The sequence below is a fragment of the Rhipicephalus sanguineus genome, chromosome 9 (genome assembly GCF_013339695.2).
Source record: "Rhipicephalus sanguineus isolate Rsan-2018 chromosome 9, BIME_Rsan_1.4, whole genome shotgun sequence".
Lineage (NCBI taxonomy): Eukaryota > Metazoa > Arthropoda > Arachnida > Ixodida > Ixodidae > Rhipicephalus > Rhipicephalus sanguineus.
Window position 1 is genome coordinate 151,842,962 of NC_051184.2, and position 24,642 is coordinate 151,867,603.

The window sequence follows — 24,642 nt, forward strand, 5'->3', positions numbered from 1 at the left end:
ACGAATTAACGAAGGTTTGGTCCCATAGATTAACATGCACTTTGGCCGGGACCAATAGAGCCGCCCGAATTATCCGAATTTCCGAATTAACGGGTGTCGAATTAACGAGCTTTTACTGTACTTGACAGATTTTGATTCCGTTTTTTTTTTTTTTTTTTTTTTTTTGTAATGCTCCTTGAACTGTGCTTCAGGGGGCTGCGTTCTTATTTTTTTAATTTAGTCTTTTAAAAATTTTTGGTAAGGTTTCTTGTTTGTAGTGCAAATGTGCTCATTGAAATATCAGTGGAGAAAACATGAACTACATTTTTTAGTGTTGCAAAACAATTATTTTGAAAATGCAGCCCCCTTCAGTACACATTCGCCTGTGCACAGTGTTTACCAACTTTTTATGTCATTTTTTAAACTCTCCAGCCGCTCCACGAGGTCCAGTAATGAAATTATTAGTTTCTCAGGAAGTTTTCGTGATATCATCGTGAAATGTTTATGGAAGCATTATGAGGTCATTTTTAGTCTGTGCCAATTTTCATCAAGATCTACCCAGAAACAAGAAAGTTCGTTCCGAAAGGCACGTCCCCCCTTAAACGGGCTATTATGCGGTTAGAATACAGAAATATCGCTGCGAGTATGAACGCTCTAATTCTATACAAATGGTAATGGAATGTCCACCATTATCTCTCTTGTGAAGCATAAAGAACATTCGCTTTTGTGCACTCAGCAGCCCATCGAGAAAGTGGTGAAATACTTGTCAGAAAACACTGCCAAATGGCTCCTGTGAACAAGTCAGCCGAACATTATAGTGCAGCATGCGACAGGGAATTTTTACATTTCAAAGACAGATAAAACTCGCTTGTTCATCTGTCCACAAATTATGCCATGGACTGGCTTGACTTCGGCACAAGCAGCAGGGCACAGCCATTGGCTGGTTTGAGCATTCTTTGCTGCATAGCTGCTGCGACTGCCACTGAATGCCACCATGTACATGCGCCATGCCCTGAAGTTCTAGAATGACATTAGTATTACACTCGTGATCACGCGGAAAGTGGGTTGACCCATTTAAAAAAAGAATTGCTCAAGGTCATGATGCGCATTGCCATAGCTTCTTGCTGCTTTGTCATCCTCCCACCCCCCGTGTGGCTCTCCGTGAGCTCGGTGGACAAAAGTAGAGAGAAAGCGCTTGAGGCGTTCAGCGAATCTCCAAGCGATTCAATAAACTCTGATAGTGAGGTTATTCATTGATTACTGGAAAAGTGTTGCAGTGATGAGAACATGCTAATGTATGTTGGGTGAGTGGCTTGACATGCCGTGTACACTGGTGCTTGTTGCAGGTGATTCAGCAGAACCCGCAGCTGCTCAATGCAGTGTTACAGCAGCTTGGCCAGACTAACCCCCAGCTCCTGCAGCTCATCTCCAGGGCAAGTTTGCTTCCTCTTCTTCGGCCTGCTTTGCAGATTGTAGACAATGCATAGCTGTAGACTGATTTCTGTAGCAGCAATTGAAGTTGGAGGCAAAGCACTATATCACGTGCAAGCTTGTCAAAGGGGCCACTTTTCAAGCGTTTTATTTTTATTTATTTGTGGGTTGTGTAGACTGATAGCTGGGGATAATCTTAGCATTGGTCAAAGCACCGATATCAATAGACCGCATCAGCGCATAGTCGTGCTTATCATAACTATTGCAGCTGGAAATCACTGAGCAGAGTGCAGACCTTTGATAGGATCAATCACGGCATTGCCACAAAAAATCCAATTCTTATTGGGTTTTGTTTTTCTTTTGCATGCTTTTTTAACTGAATGCCAAACAGACACCGTTGCAGCATAAAAGGTAGACACCAAATAGATGCCGTCGCAGCACAACTACAAAACACGATGGAGGCGGCGCTGGCTGCTTTTGCTTGTTGCTTGTGTGGGTCGGATGACTATATACAATGACGAAAAGCTTCTCTTCTTGCTTGTGTATGTTCACGAGCTGCCTTGCTTCGCACATGTGGTACACTCTTGATTGTTGTTAAAGCAGTGCAACTATCCCCCCCATTGAGTTCGAGCTTTTATTTGCTGTACTTTTTATACTATTGCGAACGGATAGTGTCGGGCAACTTTTTTTTGCCTGTGGTCTCCGAACATAGAAAAATGCTTGCGCGAGGTTTGTCATTATGCAAAACCTTTTCTGCTTTGCCCGTGTACTCTGCTGAGCAGGCTCATATTGTATGTGTTATGCACTCGTGAGTGCTACGGTGTTCAGAAGGTGAATCTTTTTCACCCTGACGCGCTGTTATTGTCTCATCCTTTTTCTTGAAGTGCAGAGCCACATTGTTCGTTGCTATGGTAACGGCATGATGGCAGCGCTGGATGTAACAGGCAACAGTGGTGTGCAAGCTTCCCTTACATATGACCTTTCAGCTCATTCCATTTGTGGTGCCTTGCTACGCCAGTGGCAAGTAAAATGTAATGTTACTCACGAAAATAGAGTTGAGGGTAGGCATTTTTTCCCTGTATTTTGAATTCTCTAGATGTAATAATTTCGGACTGCATGTTGCTATCGCTGCCGTTCTTGCCTGCATTAATCTTTCCATCCTTCAGTCTATGCAACCCGCATGTCAAAAATGGGGGCTCGAATAGTGTTTGTTTATTTATTTAAAAAGTCCTTACAGGCCTCGTTAGAGGCATTGAGTCAGAGGGGCATCACAATAATAAATGATCATGCATAATGAATACGTAATATCATACAGGATGAAATGGCTGCATGCATACACATAACTTCATGAAACATATTACGTAACAATAATTGTAGAGGCCACATGATTACTAGAGTGAGAACAAAGGAAGTAGCGCACTTTCTGGTGTATAAGTCGTACCTTTGTATAAGACACCCCTACGTCAACTCTGTCAACATAGGCGTGCGCACAGGGTTGGTAGGGGGGGGCGGCAGCCCCCCCTAATCACCTAAGAGGGGGGGGCGCAAAATCTGCCCTGTACATTGACCCTTGTAGTCACTTAAGTTGGGGGGGGGGGGTGCGAAATCTGCCCCATACATTGACTTAGTAGGGTGGGGGGCGCTGCGATGAACCTTTGCCCCCCCTAATGGGGAACCCTGCGCACGCCTATGTCTGTCAACATGATAAAACACGACACACGCAGAGTACATTTATTGCAAAATGCGTAGTCATGCACGGCATTGAATATCTGTGAGCAGCAGTATAAAACTTGTAAATAACGCTGGTCTTGAGGCACAGAAAACCACTGGATTTGAAGCTACATCCTCCGACGACGCACTGTCAAAAGTTCTTCCGCCTCGGTTGGCAGCATTGCGGGGTTACCGTTTTCAGCCTCTGAGTAACTTTTTTACGCGGTGTTGTAAGTACCTTGGAGCACATCGTTTGCGTTGCCTTTATGGCATTATGAGGCTTGGTGGGGACACATCAACCACGATCACGCTGCATGTTTGACACCTACACACATGCATACAAAACATAAATGGCGACCGGAAGCCAGAAGCTGCGACTACTGCAGGACTGGAGCGACGGCTCATGCAGAAGTTGATGATGATGATAACAAAGTGGTACTTTCGTTATTTTAATTGGCATTGCGGGCACTACAACGTTACAATGAAACATTGCGGTGCCCTTTTTTATTTATTGCCTCAGTTCTGTGGGCTTAACGATTCGTTTAAGAACAAACAATTAGAACAGTACAATAGTGCACGTGACGGTGGTGGCTTTCAGTGCGGCCGTAATCTCTGTGGTAGCTGACATCTAAGACTACACCCACTTGCTTCATTGTTATAACAAGGTTTTCTTTTTGCGAATGCTCTCGCGCTCAGTTTATTGTACTCACAAATAGAATATCAGCATATTGATCTCGTAGAAGCGCATGACTTTTTGCGTATATAAGACGCACCAGCGTAAATATTGGAAAAGAAGTGTCTTATAACTGGAAACTATGGTAGGTTCAATGTATTATCAGTGATGTGATAGCTGCACCAATTGCGCCAAACTGCTCCAAAAGATCAATCTTGCTACATCCTGCTACATTTTGACTATTCTGCGCCAAACGTGGCGTTTTCGTATTTCGAAAATGAGACTAATCTCCCCAGGTCGAAACGCCCTAGCATGCACGTATCCTCAGGTGCACACACCACGCTACAGTGGCTGTGAGTGCGCATAGATTAAGGAAAACGTGCTTGCTTGTGCAGTGCTGGTCGGACCATCTTTCTATCTATTACACCATAGACTGCATATAATGTAAGTCGCTCGCCAGAGGAGCGAATAGAGGCACTATAACCAAAAAACCATTTTTTTTTTCAAAGACTGCACATGCTCGAGAAGTGAGGAACAGGCAGCCGCGCCATTCCAAGAATCAAGTTGTGCGATTGGGGTGTAAATTCTCATTCCCTTAAATTTGCAAATGTTGAAAGGTTAATGTTCACAGACCTGCTGTGCCGACAAAGTGAACGCAGGAAAGAAAGCGCTGTAGCAGAAAGTTGCCGACTAGCTTTTCAGAGCTCCTTTCATGAGCCGAATTTCCTTACGGAATGGCAACCGAATTTCTGTATACTTTCAATTTCCCAGGCGCGATGTCAAAAGCAGTGGCGACCGCGAACCACCACTCGAGTGTTGCACATGGACGCCCTCGTTTTCATTGACGATGCGAGTCGCTGCTTTCAAAATCAGAAAGTTGTTTCCCATCCATCAACCTCTTTCAGAATGTACCACTGCAAAGCTTTTCATTGACTCTGCACCAAACTGCACATCTGCGGCGGCTACCGATGAGGCAGTTACGCGGTCAGCGTTCATTAGGCCTAGCCTGCATGTTTGCAACTTGGCATGCAACCCCGCAAAGCTTGCCCTAGACAACGTGAGATCGGGCACAGAAGAGATCACACTCACGAGCTCAACCAAGGGCAGCGCGCATCAAACCAAGTTTGTGTTCGCGGTCAGGAGAACAGCCACAACAACTACCTTGCATAAGCCTACCAAGCTTGTAAGTCTGCCTGCTGGTGACAAAGGCGAAAGCCTGCATCGCAAAGGCTTTACGTTTGCGGAACACAATCTTCACTGATCGTGGAATTGAGGTCGCACGCGCGATATCTCCACTTTACGACGACATTACTATTTTCTGGACCAAAAAACGAAAAGCCAAACAGCGGTACCGTGCACTTGACGGGGGCACCCGTTTGGTGCGGAGTGTGCGCACGGAACGCATGGCAAGCAGCCGGAGCAAAGACTTTTCCTAGACAACCCTTCCTCACACCGTGCGCCTGCGACACCACCAACGCACCCTTTTTTGTCTTCTTTTTTTCCCCCTCTGCGCTGATCGTTAGTTCACTCCGCGTCCCCTCCTCCTTTGTGACGCCTTCGTCGCTGTCTCTTCTTGGCCAGTGTACCACCGTTGAGAAACACTGTCGTTACCTTGCTTATCTGAGCCGCACTATAACCGGCCTTTCATATCTGGGGCTGCGCAGTAAGCAGTATCTGTATACATGGGTTCTATGGGAGGATAAACAGGGGTAAGAAAAGACAGCATTATAGCCGGTCCTGCACTATAGGGAATCCAAGCTCAAGTTTACGGCGCGATGCCAGCGCCGTGCTGCGGCTCTGGAGAGAAGCTCTGGCGCGCAGCCGACTCAGCCTGTTTGTCGGTGCGAGGAACTGGGGAGCCGTACCGACGGCTTGGCACGCTGAACCGAGAGGCTTGCTGTGCGAAGCTCCATTTTCGCGTTGGCAGAAGCGGAAGCATGGTCCGAAGTATTGCTGTGTCGTGGCCTGCCACAACAGTGCAGACGACACCAAGGCACGCGAGTCAGGTGTGAAACTGTGTCGGTTTACGAGCACGTCACTCGAGAAATAAAGGCGACAAGCGTGGATCACCGCAGTAAGGAGAATGAAGTATGTCCTAGCTGACAGCACTGTCTCGCCTCCTATTTTGGCTGTCTGAGTTCATCGCGTTCGTTCGTTTCGGCTACCCGAATCGGTATGTAACACTGCGCAGGCACGCAGCGACTACAATAATGATTACTCACTGTCTTCTCGCATTGTGAAAGTCCACTTGTCGGTTGTAGGTAAAACAACTTTGTGTTTTGATTCGCCGCGTTCGTGACACCTACCCGTCGTTATTGAACATTCGCACTCGTGTTATACTGTTAGCATTGCGCGGTTGGTTGAATTCAACTGAACTCGGCACATTGTCAAAAGTTCAGAGCCTGCAATTTACGCATCGGGAAGGCTGCTTTACCACGCTGGAACGGATGTCTGTGCATTTCCAGTAAACTGACATCGTTCTGCTGGTTTACTTTGTTTTTGTCACTTTAATAGGGTGATATATATTTAAGCCGCTAAATATAACTGGCACCTAATACATGCTTTGCAAGTGCCACCTTGCAGTAGCCACCTTCTGACTTTGTGCGATTTTCTAGCCGCATTCGCGCAGCAGGTCTTGTATGCCTGTAAAGTTGATATCCTCGTAAAAAGATAGTGCAAGCACAGCAAGCAGTGCAAGCATGGCAAACGAGGCAAGCAGTTCATCTTGCTTCACAGTGGTTAAAGCTCAGCTAGCTACCTCGCGTCTTAATCGGCGGGTGATGCTGTAGCAGTACGGAGGACCTGACTCTAACCTTCTTGGGAAAAAGTGCCATGGCCGTATAATTTCTTCTTTTGCGCACGCCGCAAACGTTTGTTCATGAAAGTACACGGCTGCTACTGCAAGCACGCCATATCACAACAATCACATGATTCATAGTCCACAACGCAGAACATCGGTAGCGTGCATGACTTCATTTCGGAGTGCATATGGACCATTATATGGAGTGCATATGGACATTTGAAAGGAAAATAAAACTTCACTTCAAAAAAAGAACAGTGCAATCGCCTTACTGGTCAGTGTTGAACTGATGCAGTTGAAAGTGAGCGATGTCTCTCGGCAGATGGGCATCCTGTGAACAAAGTTCAACGTGTCACGTGGGTTGGTGTGAAATACCACGTTTTGAGACAGTCTTTGAAAAATAAATGTGCTTTTTCAAGCCTCCGCTGGCCTCACGTTAAATTGACGGTCTTCTTTTTCTCTTGGACGCAAGAAAAGTCGCCCCTCACGTTACATTTGTGGTTTTATTTTTTTCTTCCTGGATTCAATAAAAGTTCGCTAAAGAGATTGTACTCAGAATGGGCGCCACGCAAGAACTAGTGAGTTGGTATATGTTTATGTATGTTACCAAATAAACACGGCTTGAAGTTCAGTGCTTGTGCTGTCTACGTCTCTGTCTTGTGCCCCCGTTTTTTATGCGCTGCTCATTCATAGTCCTGAATCTCCTCAGTTGTTTAAATGGGATACTGACGCAACTGCAGTCTCATCAATGAACGCATGAGTCTCGGAGATTTTGCGTGCGATTCTTGTACGTCTTCATTATGGTGGTACATGCAAAATCTGGTTTGCAGTTGTTGCAGGTTGACACATGCAGTGCGAGATTGCTTCCTTGGCTGAGCAAGACGTGTTTGGGCAATTTTGTTCGTACTTGATGTGAAACAAATGAGTGCTGAGAAACGGTAACATAAACAACAGGCACACAGGACAGGCACTCAACTTTCAAATGAGGTTTATTGAAAAAATATGAAAATTTATAACTGCAACCAGCAAGGGCGATAACATTCGTGATGCATCCACCCGATAACAAAAGTGCCAATGCCACGACCTCACCATAAACACCCACATCATGGCCATGCACCAATTCAGAGTCAGCTGCCTAGCACCCAAAGCGATAAAAATCGTCCAACATTATAGCACCACCTGACTCTTGCATTAAACGTGCTTACGGTGACGCGTGCACAAATTCACTAAAGCCGAAACATCGATAACTCGAAAGGAGGCAAGCGCCATCGAGACCGAACAAGCCATCAAAGAAAACAGCCTACTGACGCAGAAAGCAAACAAACCCACCAGTCAAGAAAATTGGGCTATAACATCAGTAAAGGTACTGAAAAGCCGCGTAAATAAAGCACAGAACTGCTGCAAAAGACACGTGCCACATGTGTCTTTGCGCCGTGCAGTGAGAAGCCAACACATGCGCATTTCTCGAGCGCACGGCGGTTAATTATTCGGAGGCAATTCTATAGTGCCCGGTCGCAGTTTCGGTTTCAGAGTGTGCAGAGTGAGGCGGTACCCAAAGTGGTTTTCATGTCAACGTAGCTGGCTACGGGAGTGTACTAAACCGCATGCATATGAGCACCACATAAAACAACTCTTTTTCTGCAAAGGCTTCCTGGGTGCTGCTATAATCCCCGCTAGGATGTTGTAAATTTGCGTGACTCCCCAAAAATGCACTGCCGAGCCAAGATCGTCAGCCTTTGTACCCCCGTCCAAGTCCATAAAGGAGGTGGCCCCTCGTTCTCTTGAAAAGGTCTGCTTGGAAAGAGCACTGGCAGGGATCATGGAAGCCAACACAGACCCGTGATGCAGGAGACTGGTGGTTATTTAGCTTAAAACCAAGTTGCTGTCAATGTTGTGAGGTGGGGCGTTTTGCATGCAGTTGCGCGACACACACTTTAAAATTTATTTTAAATATGTTCCAAGCTATATTAGCCGTTGGTATTTTGTAGATGATGTGTGTGTTTCCACACAAATATATCCCACAAGTTATCTTGCTTTCAAAATTTTGTCAGTACTCCTTTAAGTACCGTATGTACTCACCAATGATAAACTTTTTTTTTTTTTTTTTCAGAAATGTTGACGCATGCATAGAGGTACGATCGTTAAGCGGGGTATATTTTCGGCAAAATGTAGCTGCTGCATGAAACGCACACTGGCCTTTTATTTTCTCTCATTCTAGACTGCCCTCTCACTTTTATCTTGTGGTGACGACAGTGAGAACTGTCATCACCACAAGATTTGTTGTCAGGGCCAGCAGTGTCATTTCTGGGGGCACCATCGCAAAGTGTGCAGCATTGCCTGGTGCATTTTAGTCACACCCAATCAGCACAATGTGGTTTTTGAGCTCCTGGAGTGCCTTAACTTCTTAACTTAATGCCGCTAGGACCACTGAGGCCGTATGCATTAAAGGGACACTAAAGGCAAATAACAATTTATGTCAGAGTGAAAGCTCAATATATGATGTCTAAAACGGCAATATTATCAATAGCAGTGCTCTACTTAACGAGAAATTAAGCTAAATGTATCACACGATGAGCACCACGAGCGGCACATTTTGAAAATGATTCCGATGACGTATGAGAGTCTGCCTACAATTAATCACTAGTAATCAAACTAGCAGCAATAAAAAAGAACCTTCCGTGCACCAAGAGATGTAATAAAATGCTGTTTGTTCATTTCTGTTTGATTCATGAAAAAAAGAACTTCTTTCGCGTAGCCATGGGGAACGGCGCGCGTGGTTCAAAGGTTCCGTATTCGCCGAACTGCGCTTCGCCCAGCGCCCTGCTTCGCTCACGCAGTCGCGCCTCAGTGGTAGTTTCGGTATCGCGTACTGCCGCGCGTGTTTTGCACGCTTGTGAAGGTCGCTCTGACAGGAAGTTCAACAGAATGCCGCATGCATGTGATGTTGTCGGATGCCCGAATGGCGCACGCCGCCAGTAAACGCCGCTCAGTAAAGGTGGGCAACGTTGGGCACGGCAGCAGTGTCGTGTGAAAGACTGATTTCAGGCGGGTGATTTGAAGTGCGCTAACGCGATGCGGACCACTACAACGTGATTTTATTTCAAAATAAGCGCTTCCTTGACATAAAAGTAGCACTACGAGGTTTCTGGACCGCTATTTCAACAATCAATGTCGACTTAATATTTGCCTTTAGTGTCCCTTTAAGGTTACTTGCTTGAATTAAGTGGGCAGAACATATACGCGACTTTGTCATGGAAGTCAAGTTGTCTCTCCTGAACGGCTGCAATCTGATGCTCTTTCAGGTAACTGAATTTTTTCACTTGCGAGAGCATCCTAACGCTACAGAGCAATGCCCGAGTATCAAACGCTTCGTTGGAATCGTTGTAACCACAAAAAACTGATACAAGCACTGAAGGCCGGAAGATAGCCGGAGGCTAGCTATAATAGGTCATCAGGACTTGACATAGAAATGAGACGTAGTGCTGCGAGAGCCCTAAATGAACCGAGTCTTTATTTTTCCCGTGTCCCCATCTTCCAGTCTACAGGCCTGACGCGCCTACACACAAAGCAACGGCGCTGCGTGAGGTCGCTTCGTGTTAGCTATTAACATTGTGAAAAAAAACATCGCAAAACAAGTAGCAGCATCCTGCAAAGCATACAAAAACAAGCATAAACCAGAAGTTTTCTAGGGTATGTTTTCATTGAAGGTGCAGTGTTGTCAGAGAGCAGCCAGCGCTGGCAAAACCGTCTTGATGTTATCTTTCCCACCATTTCTATGTCATGTACTTTGCCCAAGTCTCGGGAGGTGATGGAACATTGCAGGGTGATGCGCACCCAGCACTCACCCTTCCTTGTTCCAGTCTTCTGTTGCACTGTGTTCCTTCCAATGTTTACCCACACGGCCAAGCTTATACACTAGGCTTTGGAATGTATTTACTTTTTTTGTTTCTCTCTTAAGGCTCTGCATGTCCTATTTCTGTGCTCCTTGAAGGTGTTCATTATATGGATGCTACTTCTGTTTGGGAATTACGCCAACATTTCTCTGTGAATCTGTTGAAAGGATGCTATACATGTTATTTATGGCGCAGTGCTTGAAACAAGAAGAAGGACAGAAAAAAAAGAGACAGATGAGCGCCAAACTACCAACTGTTTATTGACAGCAAAGGTTGCAAACCAAGAAAAAACTTCCATGCATGCGCAGATGCTTGACATTAAACACATCATCACAAAAGCTGTCTATTAACCCTTTGAGGGTCGAATTTTTTCGCGAAATCCAGTCCAAAAATGTGTAATTTTTTTATTGCTGAAATAAATTCTTCAGACGATTCTATTTAAGAAAAAAATTGTCTAAAATTTTCTTTCGTGACCGTAAAGTGACAAAAAAATCAGTTGTGTTGTTACATACATATGGTTTATTCGTAGTAAAATCAAGCAGAATCCTAAAAAAAGAAAAGAACTTCACAGTTTTTTATGAATAAAAATTATGCATTGTATTAAACATAGCTCACAAACATGCAAAAATAAGCACACCAGGGTACGTTTCCGGTTAAAAACGCTCGTGCTCTAACACTAAAATCTTTTGAGCGTGTGATAGTCTTTGAAGCATGGCTCCCCGCGCGCGCGTTTCAGATGTCGCTCCTTGATCGTCATCGGAGTCTGAACTCGTCAAAAAATCCTCGTCTGACGAACTGAAATCCAATTAATCAGATTCTGATTCGGCACTTGGGGAATAGTCCGCATCGGAAGAATCGCTGCTCGACTCACCGGCAGCAGCGCAACCGGCGCGCGTAAGCGAACTGCGTCAGTGAGCGCACGGAAGAAAACTATGGTTGTGCGCCCGTCCGGAAAGCAAAACGAGTGAAAAAGCTACAGTAATACTTCGTCTTATCGCCAACAAGACGTAGTTAGTTTTTCCGAGACCCCAAAACAGGAAACGCCATCACGGCGGCGTCGTTTGTGTAATTTAGCGCCGCAAGGAAACAGATGTAATCACGCGCCGGGGTGCAATAAACGAGAGAGTAACAAGCGGTCACCCTTTGAGAGATTAGAAACCAAACAGCCATCAGCTTTGCGGGTGCAAGAAGCGAAAACCACCCGAAAGACGAAACCGAAACCAGCCGGACCGCGTGCGCGCGTTCTGATGCGAGACTGCAAGCCGCTGCGCCTCTTTGGAAAGAAAAAAAAAAGACGCAGAGACATTGGTGCATTAAAAAAATTACACATATTCCCGAAGCGTGGCAGCACATTCCAAGCAAGAGAAATGGGAGAAGGCGCGCGTTTGAAACCAAACCGCGCTGCGGGCGCCCTCGGTTGCGCAAGCGATAGCCGGCGCGCGGCGCGCCATTTTGCGAAGCATAAAAAAAGCAACAACGGAGAGATATCGGCGCATGAAAAAAATTCCACGTATTCCCGAAGCGTGGCAGCACATGCCAAGCAAGAGAAATCATCGAAAAAGGCGCGCACTTTAAACCAGCTGCGCTGCGAACGCGCTCGGATGGGCAAGCGATAGGCGGCGCGCCGTTTTGAGAAGCGAAAAAAAAAAATACAGCGGAGAGACATCGGTGCATGAAAAAAATTCCACGTATACCCGAAGTGTGGCAGCACAGGCCAAACAAAAGAAATGATCGAAAAAGGCGCGCGTTTTAAAAATAAACGCTATGCCGTACATGTACGACGAAAACCCTTTGGTACCAGGCAGCTTCTGCCGTACATGTACGGCGAAAACCCTGAAGGGGTTAAAAGAATATAACTCAGATCCGTATAGCACAGTAGATGTGTCACTGACACACGCAGAGGAACCCTTCGCACTAATGTTAAACGCTTCTAATAGTTCCCTCTCCCTTTGATCTCTGCTCTTGCCAATAACTTGCGTGAAATGTGAGATGGATCTGAGTTATCCTTTTTCAATAGAGAGCTTTCGTGATGACTTGTTTGACGTCACGCATCAGCGCATGCTCGGAAGCTTTCTTGGTTTGCAGCCTTTACTGTCAATAAACAGTTCGTAGCTTGGCGCTCATCTGTCTCTGTCCTCCTTCATGTTTCAAGCATTGCACCAGAAATAACATGCATAGGGGTGATTCCACATAAGATCGAACAAACGATGGCTGGTCGACCTCTGAAATTTATTTCAGAATTTTATATATTATTGCCTGATGAGTGGAAAGAAAAGATCCGCAATTTGTTTTGCCGCCGAAAATTTTTTCGAAGCACAGGAAATCAATACTGACAAAGAGGTGGAGTGGAGCGCTCATCCGCTCTGCTGTTATGGCCAACTTTCGTTATGAATTGCACAAAATATATTAAAGTTAGGCAGCTGAAATTTCTTTAACTAAATATATGCATGTTTTTGCTTCTGCTCAGGTATTTTTAGTTTTTATGTGTAGTGTAGATGTTTTTATTAAAAACCTCAAAATTGGCCCAGGAAACGTTATTTTCTTTACTTTGAAGGTCTTTGTCTCAAAAATGCCTTGTAGCAGAGCGACAAAAATTCCACATTACATTCTTCGCATGCTTATCTACCAAATTGCCGAATCTTATGTTTATATAACTTTTCGGTAAAGAGATATGATCAGGCTAAGTTCTAGAAAACACCGAACAATGGAAACTTCTGACGACAATTTAAAAAAAAACATTTCTTATATTTCTTAAATTTTGTCCACTTATTCTTGTCCACATCAGCTTTCACAATCATTGAAAACATGTTGCATAATGTCGTCGCACTAATAGTTACTGCCCCTCCAATGAGACCCTTAGGCAAGGATTGGCAATAGCGACTTCCTGCCCAGCAACTGCCCAGGCAGGATTGAATTTATTTTTATTAAAAGACCAGCAGGTACCGAAAAAGGTGTCGCCGGCACTAAAGACGTTAATTTTGAAATTATTTGGTCACTGCAGCAGCCACGAGCGCGGGGCTACCGAGCAGGCGCACGCGCACCCGAGATGCTCGTTGTAAGAGACTGCGCAGTGAGAGCTCGTTTTCGCGTCCTCAGACCGATTAAGTTCGAAACAGCAACACCTCTCGGGTGACTTGAATGCACGTGCACTGGAGCTTCGCTATTCTATCCGCCCTCTGTTCGCATCGCAGCTAGGTGCTGATAACATGGCGGAGATGGAAGCAAGAGGAAAACTATAATAGAGCTATGAGCGCTCGCTTCACGCACACTGCTGCCAGAGAAACTGCGCTGAGCCAGTTGCAATCAGTGGAAAGCATGAACGTGGCGCTCCAGAGGCAAAGCAACGTATGGAATGTCAAAGGAAAGAAAAGCAAAACTATCGGTAACCGGATGTGCTTGCTTATCTTAGATGTCGGCAGCAGACAGCCTGAACTGGCCGCGCGTTCGGTGCGCTGTTCACACTTCATTCGGCGCGGATAGTTCTTGTGCTTTGCTCTTACTCTACTCCTCCTGTGCGTCTCATGACGAGAAAGTATAGCTCTGAATGAGTCTATTGTGGAGACTACCTTTCGAAGCACAAGAAGCTTAAAAAGGAGTATTGACACGAGTTTTTAAAAAAGTTCGCTTTGTTGCTCTAAATAAAAATATTGGTGTCGAGAAACCTAAAACGACTATTGTGGTGCCTGGGAATGCATCGTATATGTTTTAATTAGCGCCTCCTTAAAAAGACACTTTCGGTTTCGATATCAAGGGGTGGCTTCTCAGTGTCGTTTCATAGCAGTGTGACATCAAGGAGATACAGAAACTCTCGACGTACTAGCGGCAAATCCGTCATCTGCTCGTGGTGCACATAAACAACGATGAGTGAATTGTCGTCCAGTGACCCTGACAGTGATTTCTACGTTTTAGGCTGCCTGCAGGACGCAGAACACGCAAACTCGGGGGAACTGTCTTGACTCGTCGGTATAATGTCCTTGCAGTGGGGCTGGCTTGCAGATGCTCAGAGACGAAAACTTCAAAGTCAAATTAAAATATTTTATACGTGTTCTCCGACTCCAGTGTGTGGACAGTGTTGAAACTGCATACCAACGAAGCAAAAAATGTCCCTTTTGCAATGTCTCAAAATCGTGTCAGTACTCCTTTAATTATTGCAAAGAGGCCGAAATTTCGCAGAGTTACCGACCTAGACATAAATGCTTTGAAGGAACGTTTAACGCCCGAAAGATCAGTGACTGTTGGTGAGACGGACTACTTGTGCTACGCGTGCTTTTGCTACCACTGCAATGAAATATCTTCACGGAACGCACTGTATAACGATGACATTCTTGTGCCCCCTGAAAAAGAAATCGTCGCAATTAACCAGATCACTGCGACTACCGGTGCACGTGCGTTCAAGTCACCCGAGAGGCGTTGCTGTTTCGAACTCATTCGGTCTGAGGACGCGAAAACGAGCTCTCACTGCGCCGTCTCTTACAGCGAGCATCTCGGGTGCGCGCGCCTGCTCGGTAGCCCCACTCTCGTGGCTGCTGCAGTGACCAAATAATTTCAAAATTAAAGTCTTCAGTGCCGGCGACACCTTTTTCGGTACCTGCTGGTCTTTTAATAAAAATAAATTCAATCCTGCCTGCATTTTATACACTTGCTGGGCAAGAAGTCGCTATTGCCAATCCTTGCCTAAGGGTCTCATTGGAGGGGCAGTAACTATTAGTGCGACGACATTATGCAACATGTTTTCAATGATTGTGAAAGCTGATGTGGACGAGAATAAGTGGACAAAGTTTAAGAAATATAAAAAATGTTTTTTTTTTTTTAATTGTCGTCAGAAATTTCCATTGTTCAGTGTTTTCTTGAACTTAGCCCGATCATATCTCTTTACCGAAAAGTTATATAAATATAAGATTTGGCAGTTTGGTAGATAAGCATGCGAAGAACGTAATGCGGAATTTTTGTCGCTCTGCTACAAGGCTTTTTTGAGATAAAGACCTTCAAGTAAAGAAAATAACGTTTCCTGGGTCAATTCTGAGGTTTTTATAAAAACATCTACACTACACATAAAACTAAAAATACCTGAGCGGAAGCAAAAACATGCATATATTTAGTTAAAGAAATTTCAACTACCTAACTTTAATATATTTTGTGCAATTCATAACGAAAGTTGGCCAAAACAGCAGACCGGATGAGCGCTCCACTCCACCCCTTCGTCATTATTGATTTCCTGTGCTTCGAAAAAATTTTTGGCGGCAAAACAAATTGCGGATCTCTTCTTTCCACTCACAGGCAATAATATATAAAATTCTGAAATAAATTTAAGAGGTCGACCAGCCATCGTTTGTTCGATCTTACGTGGAATCACCCATAGCAAACTTATACTACACCAACTCGCCCAAGAACAAGTTCTTCTGTTGAAAGGAGTGTATTGACTACCATTGAGCAGGAGTTCTGTGTGTAAATCCCAGTTTGTTTTAGTGAAGATGTTGACATTTGTCTCCCCGCAGAACCAGGAGGCATTTGTGCGGATGTTGAATGAGCCCAGCCCACCACCAGGTGGTGCCAGCCAGGGAGGTGCACCCGGTGGCCTGGGCAGTGGAGGAGCTCCCATTGAGGTCAACTACGGCCAGGTCACACCTCAGGACAAAGAGGCCATCGAGAGGGTACAAGTAACATCCCATAATTTACTGATAAATGAAATCGCAAGAGGAAAAAAGACGCACCAGCTTGTCATTAACAGCTTTGTTGGCGTTCAGTTTAGCTGCTCGATCAGATATTGTGTAAGCAACAAGCAATAGTATCTTCCAAGACATTGTTTAGACATACACTCAAACCTCGTTATAACGAACACTGATATAACGAATTATTGGTTATAACGAAGTGAATGAAGAATAGTCTTGTCATAGCTACACTGTTACCGATAAACATTTATAACGAATTTTCAGATATAACGAAGTTATTTTTCTGACAGATGCGACTTTGTTATAATGAGGTTTGAGTGTATTTCATCTAGCGCAGACGAAAGCTCTCGCCCTGTGTCAATTCCATTCCCCACCCTTCTCTGAAGCTTTCCGCACTTCACAGAGATCAGCCCACATTTGACTAAGCAGTGCTGTTGTGTGGTGTCATCACCGATTGAATTGGGCGAGAGGAGCATTTTATTCCCATCCCCTAGCTCACACACCTCGAGCCGCGCAATACCCATCTTCTTTGCTGAGGCCAGCTGAACTTGATTGTTTCTGTAGAGCCCTGGTTGAACACTTCTTTTTCATTATTGCGTGTACCTGAGCAGCCCCGCCTTACACCTGCTTCTTTGCGCATCTTGTACGCGGCATGGCATTTCCCGCGGTAGATTAAACAGTTAAGTCTTTTAGACCATTCATGTTGACACCAGCTATGCCAGATTTTTTTTCGCTGGCAAGACATTACAGGGTTCGTAGCGGTTCCTGAAACCCTTAAATTTTTGTAAGTCCTTAAATTTTATCAATACACTTTTGTTGAGCCAATTTTTAGCCGTTGCTTTTAGGATAGTTCTGTGCGAATAATCAAGCACATATTACACTTGTCGAATTCGCTATGATATTAATTTAAAATATGAAAGTATTTAAAAAGAACGAATAGACATATTCTACCGCATGTAACCTGCCTTAAAAATGGTTTCACTGTACCACAGTACTGCTGTGCCTTGAAACCAACTTGTCAGCGCGAAGCCACACTTGTGCACTTCATTTGTTGTTGGTTCTTTTTTGTTGTTGTTTTTTTTTATTAGCATCTTATATTGCCCAAGTATGAGATGCTTTAAAACTTGTAGTATTTTTCCACATATGATTTGCATCCTTCCAATAATTCGCTTCAAAATTGTTTGATAGTAATTGCCATTCACTTTGAGCCTAGAAAGTTGTATTCGCACGAGGCTACTTTTGAACAGAGGGTTAACGAGGCTTTTATTTTGTGGCATTGGGGAGGGGTAGGTGCCCAGCCCCTTTGTAAATGTGCAAGTCTGTGCATATATACTCATCAGGTGAACGTGCTGATGGCCTAGTTCGTACTCGCTATGTGATGTAATTGCCCCTAAAAGGACACAAAGGAAGGTGGAAATGCTGCCCGTGTTGTCATGTTTGTGTTTCTGTCCTGCGTTTCTGTGTTATATTAGGAGCAATTATGTCATCTATGTATTCCTGTAAGTTGAAAAAATTCTCTATGCACATTTTGTCTGTGTGCGCGCGTGTGCACGCAATACAGCCATATTGTCAGGTGAATCAGTTTAAGCAAACTAGCAGAAGTTGTATACTGAAAGCTGTGGAAAGCAGTATAATGCCATAATAGCTGCAGTGAATGAAATTTGAGCAAAGAAAGGAACTGTGAAAACTCCTTTAGTTAGCTATTGATTGTGAAGCAGGGTCTCCTTTGGCTTGTGTGTAATGAAAGGTGTGCTCCATGAGGTAAAATCTGGTGTTTCTTTTTTCTACGATCTGAGCAAGTGTTGTTTCAAGTCCTTAAAAACCCTCGAATTTTTTTCTTCGAAGTTGCTATGGAACCCTGGACATAGGAGGCTTTAATAAACCTATAAACATAAAAATTGAAGTAACCATATTGCTTTAGACAGACTCTAATAGTGCTTGTCAGTATTTCTTTTGTGGGCTATCCACTGGTGTTGAAGGACAGGCTGTTATTCCCAATCATTCATTCTAGAAGATTATTTAAGGCAATTCTATGGAGCGACCATATTTTGCGGTGGTCTGCAGGCACTGGTGAAAAGAACTGCCTTCGATAATGGTCATCACTTGCTCAGTGCACGTGTTTGTTCAACATGGGCGTGATGTCATCAAACTGGCAGCCCAGCTCTGGCAATGAAGGCCAGTATAACATGTGCTTGCTATGAAAGGGTGTTTCACAATGCAAGGGCCTTACAGGCCATGTTTACTTGCTCATCCAGTGGAATGTCCTACAAGGAGTATTTTTCATATTTGGCATGGTTGGTTGTCAGTGACTACACTGGAAGGTTAGTCTGAATGGGTGAGACATGTACTAATTGCAGTTTCAGCAGTTGTGTACTGCATCGAGTGCATTAAGGAAAGGCACTTGTAAACAGAAAGTGTAAGAGTGCAGTGCCTGTAGTATTGGTGATACTTAACAGAGGTATGACCACCTAGCCTGTAGGCTCATTCACACCTGCGATTAGCACCGCTTGCGCAAGCAAGTCAGTCACGAGCAACTGCAGTCGCAGAGCTCTAAACCAATAAGATGAGCAAGAATGAGATGTTGGCTTATTTTATGGGGCAATGGCAGGGATGGCAGGGATGGCAGCACAAGTCCACTGCCATTCACAGGTCAATTATGCTGTTTTGTCTTGCCTTTGCAGCCACTGACTGAGTGCAAATTTTGTCACGCAGCTGAAGGCGTTGGGCTTTCCAGAGTACCTGGTCGTGCAGGCCTACTTTGCCTGCGACAAGAACGAGAACCTGGCCGCCAACTTTCTGCTCTCGCAAAACTACGACGACTGACGCCTCTCGACGCTGTGCCTTAAGCCCTCCTCTCCCACAGGCCCCTGCTGTCTGAAGCCGCAGGGCAACCCTTTCTCGGTTTTCGGCTCGCCCCAACAAAAAATCAAATGGAGCATTCAAAGCAGCCTTCTGCACGTTTTCGTTTCACTTTTTAAATGATTCAGAGCGACAGGGGTCAATAAAACAAAAAGGCAACGAGCAGACGATGCGCGTAGCTGAGGGCCTCCGTGTTCTGACGTCACCCGCGCCTCGCGTGATGTCATCGTTTGGCGTTTCTGTGCGGGAGCTGCTGCTGCGACGGCCGGTTTTCTTGTTGTTTTTTTCCCTTCCTTTGGAAGTGAGGGCGTGTTTTTGTGTGGATATTTTTTTTTATGTACAGGATAAGTTTGCATTAAATGAAGTGCAGAAATGGTTGTAATTGAGCGTCGAAGAGACAATATGCGGCTGTATTCGTGCAGTGTGTTGCTGTATGAGCGAATGTCACTGCGGATTTGCCGAATGCTTGCTGTTCCTGTACGCGGTTTATAGCGTGTTGAAAATAAATGACTCATTCGCAACGTCAACGTGTTTTATTACTATCACACCCACAAACCGAAGGACTGTATTGAGGTAAGTGCAATCTGGTCACATCAACGCATGCGCGACAGTACGGCCTATGCCTATTTTGCGGAGCTTCGTTTTCCAGAGAGATACATGTACGACGTAGATTGTCCGCCGCCTCCGGGCATGTTGAGGCTGGTCGGTGCTTCGGGCGACTCGGCCTCGAAAGGCTCCGGCACGTTGCTCTGCATGTGTGCGTAGAGGCTCACGTTACTGCCGCAGCTGTAGGCATCCGCATTTTCGCCAACGTGCTCTGCGGGTACGGAGGCGGCCTCGTCGTCACTGGCCCTCGCGTAGTTGTGCGTGATGTCCTCGAGCCGAGTCGGGCTGAAGGCGACCTCGCTCGCTTCGTGCTTGCCGAAACGCTCCTGGCTCTTGGACGTGTCGCTCTCGACGTCGTGTGAGCCCGGTGCAGAGGTACTGGCTCGAAGGCAGCCACTACAGTGGCGCGATCGCACCAGCAGAGCTCGTGGCAGCATTTCCGACGGGCGTTGCTTGTACGTGGAAGCGCGTTGACACTGCACTGATTGCTATGCTGCGGCGAAATGGCGAAATTACTACTGAGGCGCCCGGTTCACCTTCCTAGAGCGATGACGCATCTCGAGCACGTGATTCGACTTGTTTCAGCCTCTTCGATTTTCGCTGTTCGGGCCAACGATAAACAAGGTGGTTCGCGCAGCTACAGCCAGCTACAGCGCAGCCTGCGAGGACTCCTGATAGGAAATGACGTCAATTATGCGTCACTACGAAGGGCAAAATTCTTGGGCATATACACGAGACGAGCGCTAACGTGTATATGTTTTTAGCTTATGTCTTAGTATATTTAAGCTACCTGCTCTATTATGCAATCTTCAATCATACCAGCTGCGAAACTGCGTTCCGAAACCAAAACATGTGGCCATAGAGTCATACAATAACCTAGAGAGGAAACTGGCGTTGCGATCAGTGGCCATGGGAGAACGGTGGTCACTTTTGCGATGACGCCACCAGCAGGGCGCCACGACCGAACGGTGTGCCGGGCGCGCGAAATTTAAATCAAAATTGCGAAAATTTCTGTCGTTCTTGAGTCAAATGGTGACGTAACACGATTGAAACCAAATATATTTACAAGATTTAAACACTTAGACACATTTGGCTTCATTATTGCAATAAATAAAGATGTTTCTGCGTTGTATGAGCTGGCACAATTCCTATAGTGTCCCGGATCGTCTGCATGCTTACTGTTTTGATTGCAAAAGGCATAAAAAGGCACATCGCTGTTCATTCCATGCATATGTACGCCTGTCTAGCTATCACAGTAATTTGAAGTTATGCGTCGAAACACAGGAGGAGGTCCGGATGGCTAACCACCCTTCACCTGCATCAGACAGAAGAGCAGTCGCAAGGTGTCGGACAGAAAAAATACAACGCTCAATGACGAATGCTGCTTCATTTTTTTTTTATAGTAAAATGATTTTACTCAAAGGGGTGCCAAAGCGCAGGAATGCAGCTCAATGCCCCGCGTTGTATTCGGGGTGTTCGATTTCTTCTATGTGAATAAGTCCGTAATTCCAATCGGTCTGCAAAAACTTGAATGCATCAGGCTTCCTCAAACACTGAGTCGGCCACGCACACGAAAAAAGTCGCTAACGCGTCTTGAGAAACAGAAGGGAACAATCAACAAGTTCCGTACGTGCACGCACAACCAGCGCGGCAACTACAACTACAAATCTCGGAGGCTTTGTATCTCAGCTTACCATAAATTACTTCAGGGAGAGACGTCAGGTGGCAACACAGTAGTACGGTGTGCTCTGACACCTCAGGACAGTGTACTTCAGGTTCTAGCCACTTTACCTCAGGTTGCCATCGCAAAAAGAGCCACGTTTCTGGCGCCAGACGGCACACTACCCCATTCCAATACACCATAACTGATGGGAAGTACATGCTTCTAATTGGATTACGTTAGCTAGCGAACTGTTTGTAGGGTGACCTAGAATACGGCGGAAGCCGCGTCAAGGCGGCGAGCGTCTGCTACGCGCCTGATATTTTGGCCGCTGTTAGCCAAAATTGCGGCAATTTAGGCTATATTTGATACTGCGTCACTGCAACATAATACTGTAGCGACTCATCGCACAGAGAACGCGTTTGGGCGTTGTGAAACGGGGATTTTATATATTTACTTTCAGCTGGTTTGTCGCCACAATGGTCTACACTTACGCGGCTGTTTGAGGACCGCATTCTGCGCGCACGTCATCGTGAGAGAAGGCGCTTAATTTACTTTCGTGTGGAATGACGAAAGTAAACTTGCTGCAGGAGAGAATAAAATGGAGATAACCAGGAGAACGTAGCCAGATACGCATGTGGTGAATGGGTAGCTCTTAATTGCTAACGCGTTTGCACCCTTCATATCCTTTCTTTTATTTCCTACGTTCGATTTGTTTTACAGTGCTGCCTCCGGCGCTCTGCTGTTTCAAGCCTTTTCATGCGAAGCCGAATGTGTCCGTCGGCGTGGCCGCGGCACCAAAAGCAAGAAATTACACGCGTAACTCGCGTCTCGTTCACTTGGTATATACACGAAAACAGGGGCGTAGCCAAGGGGGGGGGTCAACCCCCCCCCGAAATTTTTCAATTTTGCTTGCGCATATATACACGCACACATATAAACGCACGCACTAACATTCATAAAGTATGGTTAAACCCCCCCCCTCCCCCCCCCCCGAAAATAATTTCTGGCTACGCCCCTGCACGAAAATTGGCATGGAGGGGCACGAATGTATGCCTAACATGACCGATACGTCATGGCATCACTAACTTGACATGCTTGCCATTTTCGTAACGACTAACAATAATAATATGGCGTATGGCGCGCAAACCCGCTGTTATGTTTTGCCGCAAGTCGATCGTTCAGAATGGACAGCGCGGTATACTGTACGTTATACAAAGCTTCTTTCTCGGCTCTCTCTCTGCATTGTCTTTGACTGTGCACTTATCCCTGGAATGCAAACGGCTTCCTTCGAGCAGCTCGCCTCCTCCGCTGCCAGGCGAAAAGTCCACGTGGCTGCGTTTACGCGACCTTGCTCTGCTTCCCAGAGGCCGGCTCGGGGTCAAGGTCGAGTTGCGGTGACGCACAGTCCGAACGCGAGGGAAGCGAGGACAGGCAAACACCACCTGCTTCCCGCAACCGTTCGAGGGGACAGTGGCGCTTTGTTCACCATTACTTTAACGACCGGCACCGTGCTTTTGGCTCGCTGACTGTGGTTGAGGGTCGAGTTGCAGCGATGCACGGTCCGAACGCGAGGGAAGCGAGGACAGGCAAACGCCTTTTGTTTCCCGGAACCGTTCGAGTGTGGGGAGACGGCATGAATGCACCAGGGCTACAATACCGATATATTTCGAGCGCGGGAATCCCTGAGAGCGAGCGTGGGATGAGGAGAGGGATAGCCAAGATGGGAAAGAGTGCCAAAACGCCTGTATAAACTGTAAAAACACTGCTGTCGAGATTAGGGACATCCAAACGGATTGGATAAGAGAATGTTGAAGCGGTCCAGCAGTGGCCACCTCCCCGTTTCTTTGTTTAGCGCAAGGTACTTAAGCTTCCCTTCGATCAGTCTAAGCTGTAATCACTTAACTGATCGATCAGTAAGACTCCGTATGACGCAACTTTTGTCTGGGCCGTATACAATAAGCGTGCGCACAGAGGGGCAGGGGCGCGAAGTCAGCCTCACACATTGACATAATACGGAGGGGGGGGGGGTGCCGCGACACGGGGGGGGAGGGGGCGAAATGTCAGCGCCATACATTGACATAATTGGGAGGGAGGGGCGCTGCGACAAACCTCCCCCCCCCCTTAAGGGGAACCCTGCGCACGCCTATGGCCGTAACCACTCGGTGGTCGAACAGTGAGACTCGGTTCGTCGTATGTTGTAACAGAGGCTCTAACTTAAGAAAAGTTAAGTAGAATTAAGAGTAAGACGCTGTTGATGTCTATGTTATCATCAGTGTGCTTCGGCAAAATGCAGATATGACTGTAAATATTTCGCTGCAATATACCTTCAAGTTTTTATTACCTCCAACCTGCCTGCTGCTTCATCGACGTCGATCATCTCCTTGACGGGACTTCAATCCACATCAAGGAGAACAAACGAACAAGAAAAACATAACTCCCGCTTTCTACGGCCAGAAAGAATTCTGACGATGTGTGGTCTGACGATTTGTCTCCGTCAGGTGACGAAAACGTGGCGCATTATCGATGTCAACATGTAAGACTACCCATACTTTGAAGAACTGGCCGCATAGGTAAAATGTATACGAAAAAAATACACGAAAAAAAAAACATGGTCCCTTATGCAATATTAGCCTGAGACGACTCTACAGCGAAAGCCATCATCTTCTCTTTCATCAGTCGATGCATTGATCCTCCCTCGCCCCTCTCCGAAAGCTTTCTGCGCATAACGTGGTCTGGGACTGCCCACAGTATCGAAGGCATTGCAAGCTTTCTGCGCCTCACCTGCTTTTACATTGCCTCCGTGATCGGCCCCAGATCACGGAGGCAATGCAAAGTGACCTTATGATGTGATGGCGTCACAACTTCTGTCGATCTGTGACGTCGTGGTGACCATAGGCGTGTGCACAGGGGGGGCAGGGGGGGCGGCCGCCCCCCCTAATCACCTAAGAGTACTCACCTAAGAGTAATCACCTAAGAGCACCTAATGTACGGGGCAAAATCTGCCCCGTACATTGACCATTCTAGTCACCGACGAAGGGGGGGGGGGCGCAAAATCTGCCCCATACATTGATATAGTAAGAGGGGGGGGGAGGCGCTGCGATGAACCTTCGCCCCCCTGATGGGGTATCCTGCGCACGCCTATGGTGGTGACGTCATCACGTGATGATTTTGTACATCACTCGTGTGGGCGGCGCGGGACACCGACGGCTAATTTTCGTGTTTGATGAGGCATCGCTTCTGCCTTAAAAAAAAAAAAAACAAGAAAAACCAAAGTAAATGAAATGGTAACAGTGCAACGTTCGTGTATGCCTCACTCATTCCGTGTCCTCACTTCATGTTACTAGCGATCGTCCGAAAAC

General features: G+C 46.0%; 2 protein-coding genes across 2 annotated transcripts in view; one reads left to right on the forward strand and one right to left on the reverse strand.

Moving 5' to 3' along the window:
• The window catches only part of LOC119404015 (UV excision repair protein RAD23 homolog A), a 74,584-nt gene extending 55,054 nt beyond the window's left edge, over positions 1-19,530 (forward strand). The window contains exons 7-9 of the mRNA XM_037670644.2: positions 1,326-1,412; positions 15,982-16,137; positions 18,868-19,530. Coding sequence (XP_037526572.1) covers positions 1,326-1,412; positions 15,982-16,137; positions 18,868-18,978 — 354 coding nt within the window. The 3' untranslated portion in view covers positions 18,979-19,530. The remainder of the gene's footprint in view (positions 1-1,325; positions 1,413-15,981; positions 16,138-18,867) is intronic.
• A 28-nt stretch (positions 19,531-19,558) lies between these two features.
• On the reverse strand, positions 19,559-20,282 carry LOC119404017 (uncharacterized). Its single transcript, XM_037670645.2, has one exon. The coding sequence runs from the start codon at positions 20,055-20,057 to the stop codon at positions 19,638-19,640; it is 420 nt and encodes a 139-aa protein (XP_037526573.1). The 5' UTR covers positions 20,058-20,282; the 3' UTR covers positions 19,559-19,637.
• Between the last annotated feature and the right edge of the window lie 4,360 nt (positions 20,283-24,642).

Bases quoted from the DNA above. Each gene is read 5' to 3' on its own strand.
- LOC119404017 (XM_037670645.2), bottom strand. From the start codon at position 20,057: ATGCTGCCACGAGCTCTGCTGGTGCGATCGCGCCACTGTAGTGGCTGC.